Source organism: Anomaloglossus baeobatrachus, chromosome 12 (assembly GCF_048569485.1).
Source record: "Anomaloglossus baeobatrachus isolate aAnoBae1 chromosome 12, aAnoBae1.hap1, whole genome shotgun sequence".
NCBI classification, from domain to species: domain Eukaryota; kingdom Metazoa; phylum Chordata; class Amphibia; order Anura; family Aromobatidae; genus Anomaloglossus; species Anomaloglossus baeobatrachus.
Window position 1 is genome coordinate 12,067,159 of NC_134364.1, and position 16,768 is coordinate 12,083,926.

Here is a 16,768-nt window from a genome sequence, read left to right on the forward strand (position 1 = left end):
TGTGAGTGTGTCTGCCTGCGATCTGCTGTGTGTGAGTGTGTCTATCTGCGATCTGATGTGTATCAGCGTGTCAGCCAGAAGCAGGGGAGGACGGCATGCAGCACCAACCGGAGATCACAGGGAGGAACTGGGAGCCATGGTCCAGGTCTGGTAAGTATAAGTCTCCTGGGAAGTGGGGGGTCTGCTTTTTTTGGGTGGGTAAACTTACCCCCCAACCATGTTTCTCCAAGAATAAGACATCTTCCAAAAATAAGCCCTAGTGCTTTTTTGGGGGGCAAAAAAGACTGTCTTATTTTTGGAAAAACACTGTATTCACAGCCCTTTAAATTTTTCACTCTTTGTTTTATTGCAACAATTTGGTAAATTCTTATTAATGTACACTCTGCACCCCATCTTCCCATCCCCCATCTTCCCAGAAAAAAAACAAAAATGTAGAAATGTTTGCAAATCTTTTAAACAAGAAAAACTGAATTCTCACATGGTCATAAGTATTCAGCCCCTTTGCTCAGTATATCCCATGGTCATAAGTATTCAGCCCCTTTGCTCAGTATATCCCATGGTCATAAGTATTTAGCCCCTTTGCTCAGTATATCACATGGCCATAAGTATTTAGCCCCTTTGCTCAGTATTGAGTAGAGGCACCCTCCCTTTTGAGCTAGTACAGCCATGAGTCTTCTTGGGATCCTGGATTTGGGGATCCTCGGCCATTCTTTCTTGCAGATCCTCTCCAGTTCTGTCAGGTTGGATGGTGAACTTTGGTGGACGCCATTTTCAGGTCTCTCCAGAGATGCTCAGTTGGGTTTAGGTCAGGGCTCTGGCTGGGCCGGTCAGGAATGGTCACAGAGTTGTTCTGAAGCCGCTCCTTTGTTATTTTAGCTGTGTGCTTAGGGTCATTGCCTTGTTGGAAGGTGATTCTTCGGCCAAGTCTGAGGTCCAGAGCACTCAGTAAGAGGTTTTCTTCCAGGATATCTCTGTACTTGGCCGCATTCATCTTTCCTTTAATTGTAACCAATCGTGCTGTCCCTGCTCCCATAGCATGATGCTGCCTCCACCATGTCTCACTGTGGGGATTGTATTGGGCAGATGATGAGCAGTGCCTGGTTTTCTCCACACATACCACTTAGAATTATCACCAATAAGTTCTATCTTTGTCTCATCAGACCAGAGAATCTTATTTCTCATAACCTGGGAGCCCTTCATGTGTTTTTTTTGCAAACTCTATGCGGCTTTCATATGTCTTACACTGAGGAAAGGCTTCTGTTGGCCACTCTGCCATAAAGGCCTGACTGGTGGAGGCTGCAGTGATAGGAGAAAGTTCCACAAAGTCCCCTATCTCCTTACTGCATCTCTGGAGCTCAGCCGCAGTGATCTTGGGGTTCTTCTTTACCTCTCACCAAGGCTCTTCTACCACGATTGCTCAGTTTGGCTGGACGGCCAGGTCTAGGAAGAGTTCTGGTGGCCCCAAACTTCTTCCATTTATGGAATATAGAGGCCACTGCGCTCTTAGGACCCTTGAGTACTGCAGAAATTCTTTTGTAACCTTGGCCAGATCTGTGTCTTGCCACAATTCTGTCTCTGAGCTCCTTGGACAGTTCCTTTGGCCTCATGATCCTCATTTGGTGTGACATGCAGTGTGAGCTGTGAGGTCTTATATAGACAGGTGTGCGCCTTTCCAAATCATGTCCTATCAGTGTAATTACACACAGCTGGACTCCAATGAAGGAGGAGAAACATCTCAAGGAGGATCACAAGGAAATGGACAGCATGGGACTTACATATGAGTGTATGTCTGCTAGTGGCTTTAGAGATGGAGTTGCATAAGGCCTCCTGACGAGATGGCACAGGTTGCACCTATGGTTTGTCCCCCCTGGGTGTAGTGTGTTTCGTGTGATGGGGAAATAGGAATGTGAGCTCCTAGAAACAGGGATGATGGGAGTGATAGATTGTACTAGATATGGAGATTACAGGGATGATGAGAGTCAGGGGCGGACATATGATTTATGCAGCTTGTGCTGCCGCCCACGGGCCCAAGAGGTTGTGGGCAATTTATGCCGCCAAAGCAGGTGGAATTGTGCATTTTGATAAGTGTTTGGACTGGAAAGGGCCATTAATTATTTTGCACAGGGGCCTCTTCTGTGTCTGCCAGTGATGGGAGTGGTACAATATGTGTAGATAAGGAGAATATATTCTGAGCTCCTGTGTTCAGGGATGTTTGGAGTGATACATTATATTAGATATAAAGTTAGTGTTATGACCCTCTGGGGTCAGGGATGATCGGAGTGATTCATTGGGAACGCCTAATAATAATGAAAGTAGTATATCATATTCAATAGAGACATAGGAATGTTAGCTCTAGGAAACAAGGAGTGATACATTGTTTTATATATGGAGAGTATACTGTGAGCACTGGGACCGGGGATGATGGGAGTGATACATTGTTTTATATATGGAGAGTATACTGTGAGCACTGGGGCCGGGGATGATGGGAGTGATACATTGTTTTATATATGGAGAGTATACTGTGAGCACTGGGGCCGGGGATGATGGGAGTGATACATTGTTTTATATATGGAGAGTATACTGGGAGCACTGGGGCCGGGGATGATGGGAGTGATACATTGTTTTATATATGGAGATTATCCATGGGCACTGGGGCCGGGGATGATGGGAGTGATACATTGTTTTATATATGGAGATTACCCATGAGCACTGGGGCCGGGGATGATGGGAGTGATACATTGTTTTATATATGGAGATTACCCATGAGCACTGGGGCCGGGGATGATGGGAGTGATACATTGTTTTATATATGGAGATTACCCATGAGCACTGGGGCCAGGGATGATGGGAGTGATACATTGTTTTATATATGGAGATTACCCATGAGCACTGGGGCCGGGGATGATAGGAGTGATACATTGTTTTATATATGGAGATTACCCATGAGCACTGGGGCCGGGGATGATGGGAGTGATACATTGTTTTATATATGGAGATTACCCATGAGCACTGGGGCCGGGGATGATGGGAGTGATACATTGTTTTATATATGGAGATTACCCATGGGCACTGGGGCCGGGGATGATGGGAGTGATACATTGTTTTATATATGGAGATTACCCATGAGCACTGGGGCCGGGGATGATGGGAGTGATACATTGTTTTATATATGGAGATTACCCATGGGCACTGGGGCCGGGGATGATGGGAGTGATACATTGTTTTATATATGGAGATTACCCATGGGCACTGGGGCCGGGGATGATGGGAGTGATACATTGTTTTATATATGGAGATTACCCATGGGCACTGGGGCCGGGGATGATGGGAGTGATACATTGTTTTAGATATGGAGATTACCCATGGTCACTGGGGCCAGGGATGATGGGAGTGATGCATTGTTTTATATATGGAGATTACCCATGAGCACTGGGGCCGGGGATGATGGGAGTGATACATTGTTTTATATATGGAGATTACCCATGAGCAGTGGGGATGATGGGAGTGATACATTGTTTTATATATGGAGATTACCCATGGGCACTGGGGCCGGGGATGATGGGAGTGATACATTGTTTTATATATGGAGATTACCCATGGGCACTGGGGCCGGGGATGATGGGAGTGATACATTGTTTTAGATATGGAGATTACCCATGGGCACTGGGGCCGGGGATGATGGGAGTGATACATTGTTTTATATATGGAGATTACCCATGGGCACTGGGGCCGGGGATGATGGGAGTGATACATTGTTTTAGATATGGAGATTACCCATGGGCACTGGGGCCAGGGATGATGGGAGTGATGCATTGTTTTATATATGGAGATTACCCATGAGCACTGGGGCCGGGGATGATGGGAGTGATACATTGTTTTATATATGGAGATTACCCATGAGCAGTGGGGATGATGGGAGTGATACATTGTTTTATATATGGAGATTACCCATGGGCACTGGGGCCGGGGATGATGGGAGTGATACATTGTTTTATATATGGAGATTACCCATGGGCACTGAGGCCGGGGATGATGGGAGTGATACATTGTTTTATATATGGAGATTACCCATGGGCACTGGGGCCGGGGATGATGGGAGTGATACATTGTTTCATATATGGAGATTACCCATGGGCACTGGGGCCGGGGATGATGGGAGTGATACATTGTTTTATATATGGAGATTACCCATGGGCACTGGGGCCGAGGATGATGGGAGTGATACATTGTTTTAGATATGGAGATTACCCATGGGCACTGGGGCCGGGGATGATGGGAGTGATACATTGTTTTATATATGGAGATTACCCATGGGCACTGGGGCCGGGGATGATGGGAGTGATACATTGTTTTATATATGGAGATTACCCATGGGCACTGGGGCCGGGGATGATGGGAGTGATACATTGTTTTAGATATGGAGATTACCCATGGGCACTGGGGCCGGGGATGATGGGAGTGATACATTGTTTTAGATATGGAGATTACCCATGGGCACTGAGGCCGGGGATGATGGGAGTGATACATGGTATTAGATATGGAGATTACCCATGTGCACTGGGGCCGGGGATGATGGGAGTGATACATTGTTTTAGATATGGAGATTACCCATGGGCACTGGGGCCGGGGATGATGGGAGTGATACATTGTTTTAGATATGGAGATTACCCATGGGCACTGGGGCCGGGGATGATGGGAGTGATACATGGTATTAGATATGGAGATTACCCATGTGCACTGGGGCCGGGGATGATGGGAGTGATACATGGTATTAGATATGGAGATTACCCATGGGCACTGAGGCCGGGGATGATGGGAGTGATACATTGTTTTAGATATGGAGATTACCCATGGGCACTGGGGCCGGGGATGATGGGAGTGATACATTGTTTTAGATATGGAGATTACCCATGGGCACTGGGGCCGGGGATGATGGGAGTGATACATTGTTTTAGATATGGAGATTACCCATGGGCACTGGGGCCGGGGATGATGGGAGTGATACATTGTTTTAGATATGGAGATTACCCATGGGCACTGGGGCCGGGGATGATGGGAGTGATACATTGTTTTAGATATGGAGATTACCCATGGGCACTGGGGCCGGGGATGATGGGAGTGATACATGGTATTAGATATGGAGATTACCCATGTGCACTGAGGCCGGGGATGATGGGAGTGATACATTATTTTAGATATGGAGATTACCCATGGGCACTGGGGCCGGGGATGATGGGAGTGATACATGGTATTAGATATGGAGATTACCCATGTGCACTGGGGCCGGGGATGATGGGAGTATCAGAATACAGAGGAGTATCAGGACACATTGTCATGAAGCAGCAGGGACTGAATCTTGTGAATGATGAGACTTATTGTATTTGTCTTCATTGGCATTTTCCATCCTTGTCTATAATTTTACTGATGGAGAAACCATCACATTTCACAGATGATGATAATGGCATCTCACTACAAAGGGAATCGGAAATGGCCAAAAATCCAAGTACAAAAAGAGGAGTCTGGATATTGGGTAGATGAAGGGGGGCTGGTTCCTCCTGTTCTTGCTGCAGCCGCTGCCGGGCTCTGATGTCTCATATGTCCCAGAATAAGGAGCTTTGATCGTGATCCACATCCATCCTCTAATTACCGCTCCTCCTTGGAGACTCGCTGCTGCTGGCCCTTTTAATGACTTCTTTGTGTTTACACTTCACTAATAGTATTTTTTTTAAATATTGATACAATGTTTCACCCTGAGGAACTAATATCTTCCAGATGAATGAGGCAGGTGGAGGGGACAAAGGAAGGAGAGAGTCTAGATCTGATCAGAAACATCAAAGCCACCTGTCACCGGTGTAACTCTGGGCGACCGCCAATAATTCAGCAAAATTACTGGGAAGATTTTTAATCCACCATCAATTGCTGGAAGATTAAGACATTCTGGATTATAAAGCGGGCAGTGGAAAGTATTAATATTTTTTTTTTTTAATCCAATCAATTTTTATTGTAGGAAGTTACATTACAAAAAAGGAGAAATTCAGGTATCATTGGCAATAATACACAAAGAAAACAACGCTGTAACATGTGGTAGTGTCACCTTTGATTATGATTCACATTTCCTGTCACACCACCACCAATCATGTCTGATGCAAGTTGCAACTTTTTTAGGTTAATCAATACCCAATACGTATAGAGTCAACCTACCAATTTACTCTTTAATCCTCAAAATGAGGGATCCAAACAACCAGAACCAGAGAGTAAGAAAGGAAGATAAGAAAAGGGAGGGGAGAGAGAGGTGGGGGAGAGGGGGAGAACCATGGATGGTTGCAAGGAGGCAACCAGGGAGGGGGAGGGGGAGGGAGGGAATTGGATGGCGTTTTGGGGCAGCCCGAGCAGTAACAACAACAGATATTTAAACACCTTGACTATTGACATGTGGTATGGGTGAACTCCCTGCATAACACACACTTTGAGCCTATTTGACCCGTTTTTAATTATCAACAGTTTGCCCTGGAAACAGATGCCTGACAGGGGATGCATATACAGAGTTTAACCACGTGTCCCAAATCGGAAGTATTTTGTTTTTGGCGCGGATGGAGTGAGCCGGACAGAACTCGTATTGGCATTGGAGATTAATTCGGTTATATAGTTCCACTAATGTAGGCGTCTTTGGGGATTTCCAGTGCAAACTTATGCAATATCTGGCAGCTACTAGAATGTGAACTAATAAACCCCTGGATTCCCAAGAGAACTCCTCTATACCCACGTTTAGCACTGCCAGAGCCGGATTCGGATTAATACGATTGCCTGTCAGCTCACCCATCAGGCCAAACACCTCCAACCAGAACGAGAAAACCTTGGGACAAGCCCACCAGCAGTGACCAAGAGTACCCCTTTGGAGGCAGCCCTTCCAACAATGTGGCGAATAATTTGGGAGGAACTGTGCTAAGTTGGCTGGGGACCGATACCATCGCAGGTGTACTTTTTTCAGTTGCTCCAGATGATTTATACACCTGGAATATGGAAAGTATTAATATTAGGAAATAAAATATCACCATAAAATCCATTGCTTTCGTATCTGGAAAAAGTTTTTTTGGGGAAAAAAATAAATAAATCTGAAACTTTCTATAGACTTTATGTTTTCTACCACTTTTGGGGTCTGTCCTTGCTGTCAGTGAATGGAAACATTCTGGGCTACATGTGTACAAACAGCAGGCAATCCGCTCTGAAATCAACTGACTGATACATTGTATCAAAGTCAAACAGATGATGGTGTGTTTATCTGATAGATGAGTGTGTAGCGTGGATACAGTGTAACAAATCCTCAGCTTTGTGAAGTCTCTTCACAAATTTAAAAGCTAAAAAAAAGTGAAGAAAGATGGATCCTATTCAAGTGGTTTTAACAAAAAAAATGCATTTACTCCATGTTATGGTGGGTTTTTAGTGCTTTTTGAGGGGTTCCAGGTGGAGGCGACGCGCGGTCACCACATTCTGATGGGATTTACACTTCTCTTTTGTTCTTTCACTTTGTATTTTGTTACTTGATTAAAATGAACCATTTACACTTTTGAAGCTTCCACTTTGCAACATTTTCCCCACAGTAACCTAATAGTTTGGCATAGTGCGATGCATATCGCATGAGTCGTAACTATTTGTGAAGCGGAACTAAACTCAAAAACTGAAATTATTTGAAGACTTCCATTCCTGAGACCTCTATAAAACTATGAAAGACATTTCTGAGAAAGTTACAAGATCACGAAACTTGTAAAGCTGCATAATCAATTTGTATCTTCAGGGTCAACTCAGGATCAGTAATGTATGTGCACAGTGACTGTACCAGCAGAATAGTGAGTGCAGCTCTGGAGTATAATACAGGAGGTAACTCAGGATCAGTAATGTATGTACACAGTGACTGCAGCAGCAGAACAGTGAGTGCAGCTCTGGAGTATAATACAGGAGGTAACTCAGGATCAGTAATGTATGTACACAGTGACTGCACCAGCAGAATAGTGAGTGCAGCTCTGGAGTATAATACAGGAGGTAACTCAGGATCAGTAATGTATGTACACAGTGACTGCAGCAGCAGAACAGTGAGTGCAGCTCTGGAGTATAATACAGGAGGTAACTCAGGATCAGTAATGTATGTACACAGTGACTGCACCAGCAGAATAGTGAGTGCAGCTCTGGAGTATAATACAGGAGGTAACTCAGGATCAGTAATGTATGTACACAGTGACTGCACCAGCAGAATAGTGAGTGCAGCTCTGGAGTATAATACAGGAGGTAACTCGGGATCAGTACAGAATAATGAATAGGTGGCTGTAACCTCTAATGATTACATTGGTGCATTCCATGCATTGTACAGGTGTTTCCTGCCGTCTTCTGTATATTCTGGAGATGACGCTTTCTGTTAGACTTCGCCGATTTCTGTTGCTTATTAGGAATTTTATACATTGTCAGATAAAATCTGGGGCATGTTCTGTAAATCAGAGTGCGAGGAGCGGCCGTGTCCTGTGCGGCCTCCGCTGTGCTGACAAATGGCTTAGATGTAGAGCGCTGGAGAGGGATCTCACTGTCACATCACTAATGAGGAGAAGGACCAGGATTTCAGCGCTCGCTGCGACTGACACAATGCGCTGTTACCTGTAGCAACCAACACATGAAAAGGGAGAAAAGACGAGAAGCACTGAAGGTGCAGCTCCCCCAATACTGGGAACCAGCCCAGAGAGAAAATAACAGAAACCGATGAATGCTTCAATGTATAATCCTCAATTAAACTGACCCGACACTCGGGGTACAGGATAATGACACTCGGGGTACAGGATAATGACCCTGTGGGTACAGGATAATGACACTGACACTGGGGGGTACAGGATAATGACACTGACACTGGGGGTACAGGATAATGACACTGACACTGGGGGTACAGGATAATGACACTGGGGGTACAGGATAATGACACTGACACTGGGGGTACAGGATAATGAATCTGGGGGTACAGGATAATGACACTGGGGGTACAGGATACTGACACTGGGGATACAGGATAATGACACTGAGGGTACAGGATAATGACGCTGACACTGGGGGTACAGGATAATGACACTGGGGGTACAGGATAATGACACTGACACTGGGGGTACAGGATAATGAATCTGGGGGTACAGGATAATGACACTGGGGGTACAGGATACTGACACTGGGGATACAGGATAATGACACTGAGGGTACAGGATAATGACGCTGACACTGGGGGTACAGGATAATGACACTGGGGGTACAGGATAATGACACTGGGGGTACAGGATAATGACACTGACACTGGGGGTACAGGATAATGACACTGGGGGTACAGGATAATGACACTGAGGGTACAGGATAATGACGCTGACACTGGGGTACAGGATAATGACACTGGGGGTACAGGATAATGACACTGGGGGTACAGGATAATGACACTGACACTGGGGGTACAGGATAATGACACTGGGGGTACAGGATAATGACACTGGGGGTACAGGATAATGACACTGGGGGTACAGGATAATGACACTGACACTGGGGGTACAGGATAATGACACTGACACTGGGGGTACAGGATAATGACACTGACACTGGGGGTACAGGATAATGAATCTGGTGGTGCAGGATAATGACACTGACACTGGGGATACAGGATAATGACACTGGGGGTACAGGATAATGACACTGACACTGGGGGTACAAGATAATGACACTGACACTGGGGGTACAAGATAATGACACTGACACTGGGGGTACAGGATAATGACACTGACACTGGGGGTACAGGATAATGACACTGACACTGGGGGTACAGGATAATGACACTGGGGGTACAGGATAATGACACTGACACTGGGGGTACAGGATAATGAATCTGGGGGTACAGGATACTGACACTGGGGGTACAGGATAATGACACTGAGGGTACAGGATAATGACGCTGACACTGGGGGTACAGGATAATGACACTGGGGGTACAGGATAATGACACTGACACTGGGGGTACAGGATAATGAATCTGGGGGTACAGGATACTGACACTGGGGGTACAGGATAATGACACTGAGGGTACAGGATAATGACGCTGACACTGGGGGTACAGGATAATGACACTGGGGGTACAGGATAATGACACTGGGGGTACAGGATAATGACACTGACACTGGGGGTACAGGATAATGACACTGACACTGGGGGTACAGGATAATGAATCTGGTGGTACAGGATAATGACACTGACACTGGGGGTACAGGATAATGACACTGACACTGGAGGTACAGGATAATGACACTGACACTGGGGGTACAGGATAATGACACTGGGGGTACAGGATAATGACACTGGGGGTACAGGATAATGACACTGGGGGTACAGGATAATGACACTGACACTGGAGGTACAGGATAATGACACTGACACTGGGGTACAGGATAATGACACTGGGGGTACAGGATAATGACACTGGGGGTACAGGATAATGACACTGGGGGTACAGGATAATGACACTGACACTGGGGGGTACAGGATAATGAATCTGGTGGTACAGGATAATGACACTGACACTGGGGGTACAGGATAATGACACTGACACTGGAGGTACAGGATAATGACGCTGACACTGGGGGTACAGGATAATGACACTGGGGGTACAGGATAATGACACTGACACTGGAGGTACAGGATAATGACACTGACACTGGGGTACAGGATAATGACACTGGGGGTACAGGATAATGACACTGGGGGTACAGGATAATGACACTGGGGGTACAGGATAATGACACTGGGGGTACAGGATAATGACACTGGGGGTACAGGATAATGACACTGACACTGGGGGTACAGGATAATGACACTGGGGGTACAGGATAATGACACTGGGGGTACAGGATAATGACACTGACACTGGGGGTACAGGATAATGACACTGACACTGGGGGTACAGGATAATGACACTGACACTGGGGGTACAGGATAATGAATCTGGTGGTACAGGATAATGACACTGACACTGGGTGTACAGGATAATGACACTGACACTGGAGGTACAGGATAATGACACTGGGGGTACAGGATAATGACACTGACACTGGAGGTACAGGATAATGACACTGACACTGGGGGTACAGGATAATGACACTGACACTGGGGGTACAGGATAATGACACTGACACTGGGGGTACAGGATAATGACGCTGACACTGGGGGTACAGGATAATGACACTGACACTGGGGGTACAGGATAATGACACTGGGGGTACAGGATAATGACACTGGGGGTACAAGATAATGACACTGGGGTTACAGGATAATGACACTGGGGGTACAGGATAATGACACTGGGGGTACAGGATAATGACACTGGGGGTACAGGATAATGACACTGGGGGTACAGGATAATGACACTGGGGGTACAGGATAATGACACTGACACTGGGGGTACAGGATAATGACACTGACACTGGGGGTACAGGATAATGACACTGGGGGTACAGTATATATGAACCTAAACACTAGACTTGATTTCTGCGGGTTGTGTGGACTCCGGTATTGTTGGGATGTTTCTGTCCCTCAGGAGCTGCGCTCTGGAGTTCCTGCTGTGATCTGTCAGTCCTCCGCTGCTTCTTGTAGTAATGAGGCTCAGTCCCTGCAGCTCGTTACCCATCAGCAGCCATTTAGACCTGACACATATAATACCAGCAGATCCCGGCTCCTGCAGAGACTATCCCAGCACCTCGTATCCTCCACCTGCGATTGCGGAGAGAAATGCATTAATTACAATCAATACCTGATGGGGGTTGTAGTGCTGAATCCCTCTCTGTCAGGATCACATATGATTGGCTTACACACATAGGTAGCAGCCGGTATCACACAAGAAAGGCTTAGATACCGTCAGCTCAGCAAATTACATCATGTATTGTTCTCCAGAGCTGTATTCACTGTTCTGTTTGTAGTTATTGGAAACAGTCAGCAAGTTTAATGACAGACCCCTCCCCCCACCTAACAGCTTATATTAAGTCCTATAATGCAGGGGGATTCTCCTATCTGATGACTTCTGCTGTAAAACTGTCACTTACTACAATGAAGCTGCAAAAGTAGGGAATGCTGCGAGATTTCAGCTCTGAAGGCCGAGATCAGTTGAACTTTCCATTTCTTGTTGCTTGTTGTATTTGCAGATTTTTGCAGGATAATTTTTCTTTTCATCGTTTCCCTTTTTTTATCGTCCAGCAGATAAGTAATTTTTCTTATTTTTTTGCGTTGCAGCTATTAACGAGTTTCCGGATGATCTATTCACCATCAAGGAACGTCAGAAAGGAGCCGTCCTGCTGCACATCTTCTGCGTAAGTCTGGCTTCTTGGACATAAAAGAAAGGGTTAAATACGAACGGGACCAGTGATGCTGAACCGGACCTGTGCGATCACTGTATCTCTGCTTGCAGTCATTGAATGGAAACATTCCTGACCTAACGCTTGAAAGTATTTATTCCCATTGCTTTCAGTGTAGAGAATCCTTTCCCAACACAAAGTTCCAATGTAGCAGAATATAAACACATACATTCTCCAGACTCTGCAGCTGTAGAGGATGGAGGTGCAGAACAGCACGAGGAACGTCTGCCTTCTAGAGATCCAGGAAAGCTGGGTGTGTGACGCTGTGGGTGTGTGACGCTGTGGGTGTGTGACGCTGTGAGTGTGTGACGCTGTGAGTGTGTGACGCTGTGGGTGTGTGACGCTGTGGGTGTGTGACGCTGTGAGTGTGTGACGCTGTGAGTGTGTGACGCTGTGGGTGTGTGACGCTGTGAGTGTGTGACGCTGTGGGTGTGTGACGCTGTGGGTGTGTGACGCTGTGGGTGTGTGACGCTGTGAGTGTGTTACGCTGTGGGTGTGTGACGCTGTGGGTGTGTGACGCTGTGGGTGTGTGACGCTGTGAGTGTGTGACGCTGTGGGTGTGTGACGCTGTGGGTGTGTTACGCTGTGGGTGTGTGACGCTGTGGGTGTGTGACGCTGTGGGTGTGTGACGCTGTGAGTGTGTGACGCTGTGGGTGTGTGACGCTGTGGGTGTGTGACGCTGTGGGTGTGTGACGCTGTGGGTGTGTGACGCTGTGGGTGTGTTACGCTGTGGGTGTGTGACGCTGTGGGTGTGTGACGCTGTGGGTGAGTGACGCTGTGGGTGAGTGACGCTGTGGGTGAGTGACGCTGTGGGTGTGTGACGCTGTGGGTGTGTGACGCTAGGACGGCCTCCTCGTGACGTGTAACCCAGCTTTTTCAGGATGTAACAACTGAACAGGAGAGGAAAGCTCCAGGAATTCAGTGCGGTGTCCCTTTAAGAGCTCCCTGACACTGCAGTACCTGAGCTTGTCATGCAGACGAGATCCCCGGTGACGACTCCGCTCTGATAAGTTGATCATGAGCGATTGGTATTCTCAGGAGTCGTCTCCGTGTTCTACATGAATGCAGCCGAGTCTGGAAAGAGAAATAGCGCGTGAATAATGACTGCAGCGAGATGAATTACAGACAAATTATAACCTGCGCACTGCACTGCTCGCAGCAATCTGCAGCCGGGGAGCATCATCCTGATATCACCGGCGTCATGTATGATGTCATCAGTGTCATCTATAGATGTGTGATGTCACCGGTGTCATCTATAGATGTGTGATGTCACCAGTGTCATCTATAGATGTGTGATGTCATCTATAGACGTGTGATGTCACCAGTGTCATCTATAGATGTGTGATGTCACCGGTGTCATCTATAGATGTGTGATGTCACCGGTGTCATCTATAGATGTGTGATATCATCAGTGTCATCTATAGATGTGTGATATCATCAGTGTCATCTATAGATGTGTGATATCATCAGTGTCATCTATAGACGTGTGATGTCATCAGTGTCATCTATAGATGTGTGATGTCATCAGTATCATCTATAGATGTGTGATGTCACCGGTGTCATCTATAGATGTGTGATATCACCGGTGTCATCTATAGACGTGTGATGTCATCTATATACGTGTGATGTCATCTATAGACATGTGATATCATCTACACAGGTGTGATGTTACCAATATCGTCTATAGACGTGTGATGTCATCTATAGATGTGTGATGTCACCAGTGTCATCTATAGACGTGTGATGTCATCTATAGATGTGTGATGTCACCAGTGTCATCTATAGATGTGTGATGTCATCTATAGATGTGTGATGTCACCAGTGTCATCTATAGACGTGTGATGTCATCTATAGATGTGTGATGTCACCAGTGTCATCTATAGATGTGTGATGTCATCTATAGATGTGTGATGTCACCAGTGTCATCTATAGACGTGTGATGTCATCTATAGACGTGTGATGTCATCTATAGATGTGTGATGTCACCAGTGTCATCTATAGACGTGTGATGTCATCTATAGATGTGTGATGTCACCAGTGTCATCTATAGATGTGTGATGTCATCTATAGATGTGTGATGTCACCAGTGTCATCTATAGACGTGTGATGTCATCTATAGATGTGTGATGTCACCAGTGTCATCTATAGACGTGTGATGTCATCTATAGCTGTGTGATGTCACCAGTGTCATCTATAGACGTGTGATGTCATCTATAGATGTGTGATGTCACCAGTGTCATCTATAGACGTGTGATGTCATCTATAGATGTGTGATATTACCAGTATCGTCTATAGACGTGTGATGTCATCTATAGATGTGTGATATTACTAGTTTCATCTATAGACCTGTAGTGACATCATGTAGCAGAACGCTCCATAGCCTCACTGCTCTTACAGAAAGAATCTGCATCTGTGATTACGAGTTCACCTTCTCTATGTCAGCTCTGTCCTTCTTATAAACTGGAGACCAAAAATTGTACCCAGTATTCTACGTGTGGCTTCACTGGTAACTTGTATATAAGCAAAACTCTGTTCTTCTCATGAGCGTTTCGGCCTCTTTTAAACCATCCCATTATTTTATTAGCCTTGGCAGCAGCTGCCTGACACTGGTCAGTAAAGCTGAGTTTACCGTCCACCCATACACCCAAGTCTTTCTTTGTCACAGTTTTACCGAATGTTTTACAATAAAGTGCATAATTATAAATATTATTTCCCCTGCCCAAGTGCATGACCGCACATTTATCCACATTAAAGTTTAATTGCCATTTCTCAGTCCAAGCCTCCAGCCTACACAAATCCTTCTGGAATATTAAATTTTCCTCCTCTGTATTGATTAGTCTGCAGAGTTTAGTATCATCTACAAATACTGAAATTCTTCTCTGTTTACTCCCTACAAGGTAATTAATATATATATATGTTAAAAAGAAGAGGGCCCAATACTGACCCTTGTGGTTCCTCATTGCTGACCTTGACCTAGTCTGAATGTGTTTGCTGTGTGGTCTGGCCTATTGGTTAATATTAGGTCTAGCAGCGCCCCCTTCTTGTGGTGTCCTGCACCGGTTGTGGACAATGATTGTCTTTCATTGTCTCCTTGGCTGGACTTGCAGGTTTCTGCCCCCAGGATAGTCGACGTCCCCCATAATAATGACTTCTCCCTGCTTCACTCCTCATCTATTTGCTTTCTGAGGATATTTTTGTGACGCCCCAGGGCTGTGGGGTACTCTGTCCTGGGTGTGCGGTGCGCAGGTAGGAACAGTCATGGTCGCAGCTGATGCCCGGTTCTGTGACCCTGGGGGTCGGTCCGATAAAAAAGGGGTTAAAAATGGAAGAAAAAAAAATAAAGAGTTCTCGACAACGCCACTTGCGGTGTGTGGCCAGGTTATTGAAGCCGCCGCTGCAGGGTCCTGCTGGGGCTGGTGGAGTAGTGCAGCTTAGGTGTTTTGGGCCCTCCGCAAGCAGGGCTAGGCCCCAGCAGTGGATGATGAGAGGGCAATGGTAGGGGACAGTCGGTGCACGTGTACGGAGGCGAGAAGGAAACAGTCCACACCGGTATTGCAGTTTCAACTTGTCTTTTACTTGTGGCTGGTACCTGGACCCTGTGGTGCCGGTTTCAGGTGTTCCCGCTCCCCTTGTTCTCCGTGCCAGCTGTGACCTGGGGTAGCTGTCCTCCAAGCACACTTGTTGGTATTGGGCTCTCGTGGCCTAGAGCTTCTGGGGAACCCTTCCGTTTCAGTCTTGGTCCTATTGCAGGCAGCCTGGACTATTTAAGGGGTTCAGTCCCCGGTCTCCTCTTTGCTACTTGTGCTTCAGACTTTTTGGTTGGCGATGGACCCTGGAGATCTTCTCGCCCGGCAGATTTAACAATTGACCATAAAGTGTCCCACTGTCCTAGGGTCTGCACCCTGCCTCGTGCTGAGCCTTGGTTCCAGACTTCCACAGGCCTCTCGCGGTCCCTTGAGTCTTACACTTCCACAGGTAACCCACGGTCCCTGGAGTCCTGCTTCTGTACTCCACAGTCCCTCACTCCCTTTACAGCACTCCGGTGTTACTTCAGGTCTTTCTGTACCTTCACCCTCAACTCTCTACTTCCACCTCTCCTCTCCTTGACTTCTTCCTCCACACTCCTTCCGGCCAACCTCCCAACTGACCACACGCCCCTCCCCTTGCTGGGTCTCTCCCTACAGATTGGGTGGCAATTAGCCAATAAGTGCCCATCTCTTTTACCTGTTGCTAGGCAGTCTGAAATTGGGGTTATGTATATGGCCTGAGGGTGCTGGTGTGTTGACTGGCACAGATATTCCGGGGTTTGGGTTTCCACAGGTTACATTTTGTGGCACCTGAGACCTCAGGGGTGCCACATT

The 16,768-nt window shown here is 46.6% G+C and overlaps 1 protein-coding gene across 3 annotated transcripts in view; it reads left to right on the plus strand.

Moving 5' to 3' along the window:
• SLC24A4 (solute carrier family 24 member 4) overlaps positions 1-16,768 on the plus strand; it is a 130,432-nt gene that overhangs the window by 75,446 nt on the left and 38,218 nt on the right. For all 3 annotated transcript variants that reach the window (XM_075330994.1, XM_075330992.1, XM_075330993.1), the window contains exon 3: positions 12,286-12,362. In XM_075330994.1, coding sequence (XP_075187109.1) covers positions 12,286-12,362 — 77 coding nt within the window. The remainder of the gene's footprint in view (positions 1-12,285; positions 12,363-16,768) is intronic.